The 12180-nt window shown below is 45.0% G+C and overlaps 1 protein-coding gene across 1 annotated transcript; it reads left to right on the top strand.

The window, feature by feature from the left end:
- Positions 1-511: 511 nt before the first annotated feature.
- LOC139181655 (cancer/testis antigen family 47 member B1-like) lies at positions 512-4044 on the top strand. Its single transcript, XM_070785196.1, has 3 exons — positions 512-1420; positions 2272-2413; positions 3431-4044. Exons 1-3 carry the CDS (start codon positions 751-753, stop codon positions 3441-3443), a joined length of 825 nt encoding a protein of 274 aa, XP_070641297.1. The 5' UTR covers positions 512-750; the 3' UTR covers positions 3444-4044.
- The last annotated feature ends 8136 nt before the right edge of the window (positions 4045-12180 follow it).

Raw genomic sequence — 12180 nt, 5'->3', positions numbered from 1 at the left:
CAAAGCTTTAAGTGAATTTGTCTGGGTTCATTATACACCTTCTAGCTCCTAACTTCTCCAACACTTCTCAACATTCAGTTCTGACTGCATTCATTTCAATTTGTCTACTCTTTTCCAACTGTTTTTCACTAAGTTAAATTGTCCAAATTCTCTTTCTCTTCTTCGGAGGTTTTTAGTACTGCTAACATCTGAGATATACAACATTTTTATGACCCTGTCTCTATTCACATGAGCCATTACCAGGTGGAAATTCCCAGGTGGGAAATTTCTCTCAGTTCACATGGCCCAGGATGCCTTCATAAATACTTTCCTGCACAATTACATAAAGGACACGAGCCTAGAAGACCTCCAGACATGTCAGAACCCTAACGCGTCAAAGAACAAGTAGGCAATTGTGAGCAATTTGACAACCAAGGGCCTTGGCCGTTCATTGGACACAGAGCACGTCAATCCTTGTTTGTCAGCAAATGAGCCCAAAGCTCGTGACGAGGGGTCACATGCCACCGTTAACTGTTCCGGCCCCGCCCCTCGACTGTGGCCTGGCTCCACTGCCTGAGGCCCGACTTCCGTCGGACGCTTCCGCCATTGGCCGCCTACCCTCCCGGTCGTGGGGCCTCCTCTGTGGTCCCTTCCGTGACTGCCTCGGTCCATCTCACTTCCCTCAGCCTCCTCTCAGGGCAGCCACTTCGGGTGCCACCACCTGCGCCATTGCCATTGTCCCCTGCCCGGCTGAGGTAACTGCCGACCGCCATGTCTACCACGGGGGATGGAGATCTGGCCCCTGGCGGGCAGGAAGGCCCTGCAAGTGCGGCAGGGGCCCAGGCCGGAGCCCGTGACGGTGTGGACCGCAACTCCGAGCCTCGCAGGGGTGACTCCATGCCTGAGGCTGAGGCGGGTGGAGTCGTCGGGGCCTCAGGAGGCCCGAGGGAGGTGGCCCTGGAGGGCGGGAACGCTGAGGAAGACTCGGACATCCAGCCGGCCGAGGAGGGGGAGGAAGAGGAGCAGGCGCAGGGCGTGAACCGCATGGTGCACTCGCGACACTTCTCCATGACCCGCTACCGCTTAACGGTCCTGACTCAGAGGTACCCGATGCTGAACTTTATGTACAAAAACCACATCCTAGTCCCGCCAGAGGACGACGACGTGTTGGTCCGGCACCAGAACCGGCCGCGCTTGTCCAACCTCAGCTCAGCCACTGTGGCTCGGTTCTCTGAGGTCCAGGTGCCCTCAGATGGACCAGCGGAGGGACCGGCGGAGGAAGCCCCGGCTCAGTGGGCAGAACAGGCGGAGGAAGCCCAGGAGGCGGCGGAGGCTGGGGAGGTGCAGGAGGCCGACGAGGCCTGTTTATGGGAGACGGCCACCAAGGAGTCTGAGGAGCACAGCTTGTGGGAGAGGCCACAGGAGCCGGCCGCCCCTGAGAGTGAGCATTCGAGGGGCGGGGGGGTGTTGGGGTGGACGGAGACACTGGCAGCTGCAGGCCGGGTCTGGGGACCAGGGATCCTGAGGAGGGGGAAGGCTCAGACGGCGGGGAGTGGTGGGTACCTCAGAAGGGGAGGCCGGGAGTCAGGGCCTCCTTGAATCGAAGGCTAGAGGGGCCCAGTAGAACCCCAACTCTATAACGACTTCTTAGTTTGGGGGGAAATTAAGCTGCCCTCTACCAACCCTGATAAGAGGTCTGAGATGATCAGTGCCAGTTATGAGCCCACAGGTGAAGGTCAGTGGAGGCAGGTGTTTGAGAGGGAGCTTGAGAGGACATGGAAGAGAACAAGCAAATGGCAGACCTCATATTTGGTTCATAGCTTTTAAAAATGTCAAGATTCTTGGAAAGTTGATCCCAAAACATTATGAACTCATACAGGAGCACTTGGTCAAATGAAATATTCAGGGGATTGAGGAACTCAGGAACTTCCTCATAGAATTTGTTATTGAGGTGAAGCATATTTTGGTGAGAAAGTTCTGACCAAAACATCCAGAATGCATCAGACCAAGAGGATTCTGATCCTGGACCACAAGTAATCAGTAGCACAGGGTGACAGATTTACTAGAAAAGAAGAATAATGTCATTGTGAAAATGAGCAAGCAGCAGCCAAATGAGGGCCATGGAAGTGTTGTATCCTCCAGAAGGAAGGCCCCCAGTTACTCTTTTCTTAGTTGCTTCTTTCCTCCTCCTTCTCCTAAGGGTAGAGTACTGGATATCTTGCCATTCCTTATGAGTTGGGATTTTTTTTTGCGTGAATGTCTGGTCCCAAAGTCTATGATTCCTCTCTAAAGAAACAGCTGAATGCCAGGATGAGAACTCCAAAGAAGAGGTGCAGGGCACCAGAAGTGAGGGGAAAGAAAAGAAGTATAACAGAAAACAAGAAGAACCAGAAAAGGATCTGGACCCAGCAAAGGACAGGCCCAGAAAGCCCAGGTATCTGTGTATAGCTTTGAAAATAACCCAGCTATTCCCAGGCATTTACCAATTTTGTTTTTGCTTTTTAATTCTAAGAGTAAATTAAGAAAATGTTTCTTTGAAATTAGTTCAACAACTCAAATTTACCTAATGTTTATAGAACATTCCTGCACCCAGTAATATAAAGAGCATGAAGTGAAATATACTTCGTGGCTTCTCATGTGTTCTTATGAGGTCTTTTGTCCTCTATCTGTAAGACTACCAACAATTTGTAAATGTGTCAGTACCTAAGACCAGTATTTCTTTAGAAAACAATGACTAAAAGCAGCAGCAACTGGGCTGTGCACTAGTTTGGCCTTCATTTCTTGACCACAGAAGTGCAGTCTCCTGCACTAAGAGAACACACCTTTTAGAATGTAACTACTTACGAATAGCAAGCAGTTCAGAATTTCAAGTAGGACCATTTAGTGATTAATAGTGAAATATTTCTTCAGTTGTAGATTTGTGTATTTACATGACAGTCAAAAGAAACAGTCATAGGATGACTGTTGTTTATCACTGAGTTGGTAGTGAAGGTATATATCTTGTCTTTAATTATTAAACATTTTCTCACTGGTTTTCATAGTGATGTGTTTCATAATAACAGCCTCTTTCTCATATGGTAGATATGGAAACCGAGGGTATGGGAGGGTAAGGGAGTATCATCTGTGGAGTGAGCACAGGCTTTTAAGGTAGAGTGATTTTAGTCCCAGACTAGCCTCTCAAAGGAAGGGGGAAAAGAAAAGCATTTATGGTGTTGGGCAAGAGGGAGACAAGGTTGGTAGGATCACATGATTGAAGCCATCGGGTTATACATGCACCCGGTATCCAGGGTGAAGGTTACAAGAGTAAAATGGGTTTTTCTTCTCTCCTTGTTGAGATACAACCCTCGATGCAGCAGATATACATAAGGCTGACTGTTTTCTTAGATTTAGAAAGTTTCTGGTGCTGACTGATGCTGTATAATTGTTCATTTTCTCTCATTTCTTCCTGCAGTTTGGAAGACTAGAAAGAAGACAGAGAAAGAAGAAAGGATCCATTGTTCGCTATTTTTAGATTTTTCAGAAGCCCATGGGAATATTGTTAACATTGATTTCCTTCCCAAATCCATCCCCCAAACAGCAACTGTCTAATAATAATATCTAATAAAAAATCCAATCTCTAATTGGGTTTTATCATTCATAGATATATTTGACAGCATTTGTTCTAGTTAAAACTAAGTTTTAAAGTAGTAAACTGAAATGTAGATAGATTTATGTATATAAATAATCCTGATTTAAATCTCTTTAAAAATGAGAAGCCGTTTTACATCATTGGAAGGCATCATCACATTCCAACATTTGATAAGCCTGTTGTAAATTCTTTTATTGCAGCCCAAAAAAAATTTTGTATTGAAAACAGTTTTGTAAAGACAGAAATAGAGGTCAAGGCTTTAGATCTGAACTTGTTTACTGTACTAGTCATTAGCCATGTGTGGCTACTGAGCATTGAAAATGTGGCTAATCTGAGTTGAAATGTGCTACAAATGTAAAAAATGGTGTAAAGTCTCTTTAATAACTAATTACACATTGAAATGATAATCTAGTATTAACTATAGCATTAAAATTATTTTCTCCAGTTTCTTTTTACTTTTTCAAAAATGTATTTAGTGCTACACGTGTGCTTTCTCTAGTGCACAGGTTCTCACTGAGGTGGCTTCTCTTGTGGAGCATGAGCTGTAGGGCAAACGGGCTTCAGAGCTGGGCACATGGGCGTAGTTGCCCCTCAGCATGTGGGATCTTCCTGTACCAGGGATTGAACCTGTGTCCCCTGCACTGCAAGGTGGATTCTTAACCACTAGACCACCATGGATGCCCTCTTTTTACATTTTAGATGTGGCTACAAGAACATTTAAAATTACTCAAGACTGGTGTTATATGTGTATTTCATAGTACTGCTGGGTGCTTTTGAAGGAAACCTGAGGGATGGCCCAGCTTGCCTGGAGGCCAGATGGTGCTGCTGAGCCTGAGCCCAGATGCTGATTTGGAGCACTGGTTCTCAAAGTTTGGTCCTTAAAATAGCATTATTAGCATCACCCACGAACTCTTAGGCTCCACTCAAGACCTGTGAATCAGAAACTGGGAGTGGGGCCCAATAGTCTCTGTTTTAACAAGCCCTCCAGGGGATTCTGATGCAGCCAAGGTTTGAGAAGCACTGGTTGACAGCCACAGGGGGAGAAGTTGAGACCTACCTATGGTGACCAGCCTTCATTCACTGCCTTGGGGCTGCTGGAGGTAAATTGAACAGGACAGTAGGGGCTGGACTGGCAAGGAAATTAGGATTCACAGGCGCTGAGACTGAGAGAGGCTGTGGATAGGGGATGGCACCAGAAAAATATCCAAGGGACAGAGCTGTTTCCAGAAAGTCACGGACATGATACTGGGTATATGAAGTCTAAGAGAAGCTTCACTCAGCAGGAATGGATAGTAGATACATACAGAGTTGCCTGTGAGGATGTATGTATATGCAAGCATACAGAAAGGCATGCAATGGAAAGATAAACCACATTTAGGATGGTGGTTGCCTCTTGGGGAAAGACAAGGACAGCGATCCTATTGGGGAGGGATACATAGTGGGCTTCAACTCTATCTCTAATTTACATTTCTTAAACTGAGTGGTGGGTAAATAGTGTTTGTAGTAGTATTCTTCATAATTTTGTGCAGATCGGAAATATGTCACAATAAGTAAAAATAAAAAGAGAAAAGGAAGAAAATGTAGTTAATTTTTGAACTCTGTTTAAGGTAATAAAAAGATAAAGTTGTAGATGACCAGAGTAGAGGATCAGAGAAGGGGAAGGGCCTGGGGGTTTGAGACTAGACGGGCTCATTTCTGCAATTACTTCAGGCTTCCTAGGTATCTGAAACATGGTCTAGCTGGAATATACTTTGTTCCCACCGGCTTGGCTCCTGACCTTGTAGGTAACTGATAACATACTGTCATGTTCTGTGGTGGCATGTCTTCTATTCTAACTGTGTGCACATGCAAATACACACACTACATCCACCTATTCCATCAAAACCAACCCCTGCACTGAACCTTTAAATCGCTGGGACCTTAAGGGTTTTATCTATCTTTCTTTCCCAAAGCCCTAGGCAATGAATTTTCCTCTTCGTAGGTATTTAATGTCAATTAAAGTGAAGTAAACTTAGGATCCACACAACTTTTTTTTTGGTCAAGAGTGTTGACATTTTAAAATGTGTTATATTATTCCTTATGGCTAGAACCACATGGTGAGACAGAAGGCAAAGCACTCCCTGTCACCATTATTTCAACTGAAAGGGCAGGTCAACTAGTACAATTTGAGGCCCTTCAACCTAGTTCTGATTTGTTAGTATTTCTGCAGTGCTAGTTGTTAAAACAGTATTGCTTCCAGGCCCAGGCAGAGATATCTCTGTCTTGAGCTCTATGCTCTAGAGGGCCACTTTGGTCCTCTTCCAGCCACACCCCTCCCGCCAGGGCCAGGAGCCCAGCCCATGGGAACAAGGGCTTTGTCCCTGCTAGCCCATGCTCCAGGTACCTGGCAGCCCTGAACAGTCCCTAGCCTGCTTCCAGGGCCCGTGTGCTCCTCTTAGACCTGTCCTGGGGAGGGCTGACTGCACTCACTGCTAGGGTGGGTGCTCCCAGGCACAAGGAGGGGTTGTAGGCCCAGAAGGGGATGCGGCCTGGCCTAGGAGCCAGGGCATGGGCGGGGGAAGGGAAGGAGGGCAGCTCTTCCCAGGCCATCAGGGCAGAACTTAGAGGAGTCTGAGAATACTAAATCCCAACCTGGCCTTTCAGCTCTTTAGGAAGGTACATTTGTCGTGGAAGGGGATACAAGTTATTTAATGGTTTATCATTTGATTTGAACATTTCAAACATTTTTAGACATGTGGATCCCCAACTGAAATCTTTTTCTGAACCTTGCAAATAGGACAAATGTTTCAGGCAAGCCAGATTAAATATCTGCTCTATCACCCCTTTCCCTTTTTACTCCATGTTACACCTATTCCTGAGCATACTGGGCGTCATGCTTCTGAAAATGTTTTTTAAAATGTACTTATTTTTTAATTGAAGTATAAATGCTTTACACTATTTTGTTGTTTTCTGTCAGACATCAACATGAACCAGCCATAGGTATACATTTGTCCCCTCCCTCTTGAACCTCCCTCCCCATCCCACCCCTCAAGGTTGATACAGAGCCCCTGTTTGAGTTCCCCAAGTTATATAGCAAATTGCCAGTGGCTATCTATTTTACTTATAGCAATTAAGTTTCCATGTTACTCTCTCCATACATCTCACCCTCTCCTCCCACCCTCCCATGTCCATAAGTCTGTTCTCTATGTCTTTCTCTCCACTGCTGCCCTGCAAATAAATTCATTGGTACCATCTTTCTAGTTTCCATATATATGTGTTAGTATACAATATTTATCTTACTCCTGACGTACTACACTCTGTATAATAAGCTCTAGGTTCATCTACCTCTTTAGAACTGACTTAAATACATTCCTTTTTAGGGCTGAGTAATATTCCATTGTATATATGTACCACGGCTCCTTTATTTCTTCATCTTTTGATGGACATCTAGGTTGCTTCCATGTTCTAGCCATTGTAAAGAGTACTGCAAGGAACATTGGGGTACGTTTGTCTTTTTCAATTTTTATTTCCTCAGGGTATATGCCTAGGAGTGGGATTGCTGGGTCATATGGTGGTTTTATTGCTAGTTTTTTTAAGGAATCTCCATACCATCTTCCATAGTGACTGTATCAATTTACATTCGCACCAACATTGCAAGAGGGTTCCCTTTTCTCCACACCCTCTCCATCAATTACTGTTTGTTGACTTTTTAATGATGGGCATTCTGACTGGTGTGAGGCAAGATCTCATTATAGTTTTGATCTTCATTTGTCTAATAAAGAGCCTCTTGATGAAAATGAAATAGGAGACTAAAAAAGCTGGCCTAAAACTCAACATTGAAAAAACTAAGATCGTGGCATCAAGTCCCATCACTTCACAGTAAATAGATAGGGAAATAATGGAAACAGTGAGAAACTTTATTTTGAGGGGCTCCAAAATCACTGCAGATGATGACTGCAGCCATGATATTAAAAGACGCTTGCTCCTTGGAAGAAAAGCTATGACAAACTTAGACAGCATATTAAATAGCAGAGACATTACTTTGCCGACAAAGGTCCGTATAGTCCAAGCCATGGTTCTTCCAATAGTCATGTATGGATGTTAGAGTTGGCCCATAAGGAAACTGAGCACTGGGGGGAGGAGCTAAGATGGCGGAGGAGTAGGACGGGGACAACACTTTCTCCCCCACAAATTCAACAAAAGAACATTTAAACACTGAGTAAATTCCACAAAACATCTTCTACATGCGGGCAGAGGACATCAGGCACCCAGAAAAGCAACCCATGTCTTCGAAAAAGGTAGGAAAAAATATATAAGACAAAAAAAGAGACAAAAGAGGGAGGGACAGAGCTCTGTCCTGGGAAGGGAGTCTTAAAAAGACAGAAGTTTCCAAACACGAGGAAACCTTCTCACTGCCAAATCTGTGCCGAGCCTTGGAAGCACAGAGGGCAACATAACAGGGAGGAAAAATAAATAAACAATTAAAACCCACAGATTACGAACCCTACGGTAATTCCCTCAGCGGAGAAGCAGTGCAGACACCTGCATCCGCCATTAGCAAGCGGGGGCTGGGCAGGGAGGCACGGCGCTAGGTGCATCGTTTAGAATAAGCATCTGGCCTGAATACCCTGAGCGCTATCTGAGCAAAATAATTTGGGCTAGCAATCCAGACTGTGAGATATCTACCACGCGAAAAGCCAGCCGTAACCTAAGACATCGCCAGGCCCGCGCACAGAACAAAGGACTGTACAGAGATAGCCAGCTGCAGACCGTCCCCTTCTGGTGACAGGCAGCCAGAGCCAAAAGGGGGGAATCGCAGCCCCAGAGAGACATTATCTACAAAACTGTAAGCACGCTTTTTTGCTAACTAAAACTTCCTGGGGGTCTGGACGGTCAACATCCGCCTAAGAAGGTATGCCAGTTGTACACCTAGATAACCGAGCAGCACGGAGACGATAAGTCACAGCAATCGCGCTCGCCAAACACCTCATCACCTGAGCTGCTTGGACCTGGGAAGGGCACAAAACGCTGGCCCAACTGAGTCTGCACCTCTGAGAACTACCCGAGTGCCTGAACCTGAGCGGCTTATACCTGGGAGGTGCAAGCAGCCCAGGGCCAGCCACGGATGGTTCCTGGCGGAGCAACCTAGAGCCTGAGCAGTGTGGGCATGGAGGCTACACGCGCCGAGAGCGGAGGCAGGCCCAGTGCAGCTGAGGCACTGTGAGCACACGCCAGTGTTATTTGTTTGCAGCGTCCCTCCCTCCCCCAGCGCAACTGAACAAGTGAGCCTAAAAAAAAAAAAAAAAAAAAAGTGTCCACCACCATCCCCTTTGTGTCAGGGCAGAAAACAGACACTGAAGAGACCAGCAAACAGAAGAAGCTATAACAGAGGGAACCGCCTTGGAACCTACAGGCAATAGATTAAAACCCTGTGGTTAGAACTGAATACATAGGAAGGGGCCTATAGATCTTGAGAAATATAAGTCGGACCAAGGAACTAGCCGAAAAAGAAATGACCCCACAATAACCAAAACAAAACAGAGAAAGTCCTAGATATATTTTTACTATTTTTACAATCATTCTTTCCTTTTTTTTTTAATTTTTAAAAAGAATTTTAAGTCCTCTATTATTCCTTTAATTTTTACTTTTATAACCTACTATTACTTTGCAAAAAAAAAAAAAAAAGACCCTTTTTTTTTTAAAAAAAATGCAAACTTCATATATATATATATTTTTATAATTTTTGTGACCTTGTTTTTTTTTTCTTCTTTTCTTTAGCATTGTACTTTTGAAATTCCAAACTCTACTCTAGATTTTTAATTTTAGCTTTTTGGTATTTGTTACCAATTTTGTACCTTTAAGAACCCAATCTTCAGTACCCATTTTTCACTAGGGAGCGAGATTACTGGCTTGACTGCTCTCTCCCTCTTTGGACTCTCCTTTTTCTCCACCAGGTCACCTGTGTCTCCTCCCTAACCCCTCTCTACTCTATGCAACTCTGTGAATTTCTGTGTGTTCCAGACGGTGGAGAACACTTAGGGAACTGATTACTGGCTGGATCTGTCTCTCTCGTTTTCATTCCCCCTTTTATCCTCCTGGCCACCTCTGTCTCCTTCCTCCTTCTCTTCTCTGTATAATTCCGTGAACATCCTGAGCAGTCCAATTGTGGAGTGCACATAAGGAAGTGATTACTGGCTAGCCTGCTCTCTCCTCTATTGATTCCACCTCATCTCATTCAGGTCAGCTCTAACTCCCTCCTCCCTCTTCTCTTCTCCATGTAACGCTGTGAACCTCTCTGGGTGGCCTTCACGGTGGAGAAACTTTTCATCTTTAACCTAGATGTTTTATCAATGGTGCTGTATAGAAGGAGAAGTTTTGAAACTACTGTAAAAATAAGACCAATAACTGGAAGCAGGAGGCTTAAGTCCACCCCTAACTCCAGGGAATTCCTGACGCCAGGGAACATTAATAGACAGAAGCTCATCAAACGCCTCCATACCTACACTGAAACCAAGCACCACACAAGGGCCAACAAGTTCCAGGGCAAGACATACCAAGCAAATTCTCCAGCAACACAGGAACACAGCCCTGAGCTCCAAGATACAGGCTGCCCAAAGTAAACCCCGAAACCATAGACATCTCATACCTCATTACTGGACACTTCATTGCACTCCAGAGAGAAGAAATACAGCTCCACCCACCAGAACATTGACACAAGCTTCCCTAATCAAGAAACCTTGACAAGCCACCTGTACAACCCCACACACAGCGAGGAAATGCCACAATAAAGAGATCTCCACAAACTGCCAGAATACAGAAAGGAGCCCCCAAACTCAGCAATTTAAACAAGATGAAGAGACAGAGGAATACTCAGCAGGTAAACGAACAGGATAAATGCCCACCAATCCAAACAAAAGAGGAAGAGATAAGGAATCTACCTGATAAAGAATTCCGAATAATGATAGTGAAATTGATGCAAAATCTTGAAATCAAAATGGAATCACAGATAAATAGCCTGAAGACAAGGATTGAGAAGATGCAAGAAAGGTTTAACAAGGACCTAGAAGAAATAAAAAAGAGTCAATATATAATGAATAATGCAATAAATGAAATCAAAAAAACTCTGGAGGCAACAAATAGTAGAATAACAGAGGCAGAAGATAGGATTAGTGAATTAGAAGATAGAATGGTAGACATAAATGAATCAGAGAGGAAAAAAGAAAAACGAATTAAAAGAAATGAAGACAATCTCAGAGACCTCCAGGACAGTATTAAACGCTACAACATTCGAATCATAGGGGTCCCAGAAGAAGAAGACAAAAAGAAAGACCATGAGAAAATACTTGAGGAGATAATAGTTGAAAACTTCCCTAAAATGGGGAACGAAATAATCACTCAAGTCCAAGAATCCCAGAGAGTCCCAAACAGGATAAACCCAAGGCAAAACACCCCGAGACACATATTAATCAAATTAACAAAGATCAAACACAAAGAACAAATATTAAAAGCAGCAAGGGAAAAACAACAAATAACACACAAGGGAATTCCCATAAGGATAACAGCTGATCTTTCAATAGAAACTCTCCAAGCCAGGAGGGAATGGCAAGACATACTTAAAGTGATGAAAGAAAATAACCTACAGGGAGGAGCCAAGATGGCGGAGGAGTAGGACGGGGAGAACACTTTCTCCTCCACAAATTCATCAAAAGAGCATTTAAACGTCGAGTAAATTCCACAAAACAACTTCTGAATGCCGGCACAGGACATCAGGCACCCAGAAAAGCAACCCAACTCTTCGAAAGGAGGTAGGAAAAAATATTAAAAACAAAAAAAAAGAGACAAAAGAGGGAGGGACGGAGTTCCGTCCCGGGAAGGGAATCTTAAAAAGAGAGAAGTTTCCAAACATCAGGAAACCTTCTCACTGCCGAATCTGTGCCGAGCATTGGAAGCACAGAGGGCAACATAACAGGGAGAAAATATAAATCAACAATTTAAAACTCGCAGATTGCGAGCCCTACGGTAACTCCCCCAGCAGAGAAGCAGCGCAGACGCCTGCATCCGCCATTAGCGAATCGGGGCTGGGCAGGGAGGCGCGGCGTGGGCTGCATCGCTGAGAGTAAGAATCTGGCCTGAATACCCTGAGCGCTATCTGAGCGAAATAATTTGGGCTAGCAAACCAGACTGTGGGATACCTACCACGCGAAAAGCCAGCCCTAACCTAAGACCGCCAGGCCCGCGCACGGAACAAAGGACTGAACAGAGATAGCCGGCTGCAGATCTTCCCCCTCCGGTGACAGGCAGCCAGAGCCGGAAGGGGGCAATCGCAGCCCCAGAGAGACATTATCTATAAAATTGTAAGCAGGCTTCTTTGCTAACTAAAACTTCTTGGGGGTCTGGACGGTCAACATCTGCCTGAGAAGGTGCGCCGGTTTTACATCCAGATAACCGAGTGGCGGGGAGGCGATAAGTCGCAGCATTGGCGCTCGCCTGGGAAGAGCAAATTGGCGCTCGGACCTGGGAAGAGTACAAAACGCAGGCCCAAATGAGTCTGCGCCTCTGAGGACTACCCGAGTGCCTGAACCTGAGCGGCTTGG

This window comes from Bos indicus, chromosome X (genome assembly GCF_029378745.1).
Source record: "Bos indicus isolate NIAB-ARS_2022 breed Sahiwal x Tharparkar chromosome X, NIAB-ARS_B.indTharparkar_mat_pri_1.0, whole genome shotgun sequence".
Taxonomy (NCBI): Eukaryota; Metazoa; Chordata; class Mammalia; order Artiodactyla; family Bovidae; genus Bos; species Bos indicus.
Note: the sequence above shows the minus strand (reverse complement) of the source record. Positions and strands in the feature narration are given on the sequence as shown.

Excerpts from the sequence above, each read along its gene's own strand:
- LOC139181655 (XM_070785196.1), top strand. The coding sequence starts at position 751 with ATGTCTACCACGGGGGATGGAGATCTGGCCCCTGGCGGGCAGGAAGGC. Across the intron at positions 1,421-2,271 it reads GGAGCCGGCCGCCCCTGAGA|AAACAGCTGAATGCCAGGAT; the intron begins GTGAGCATTCGA and ends TCCTCTCTAAAG.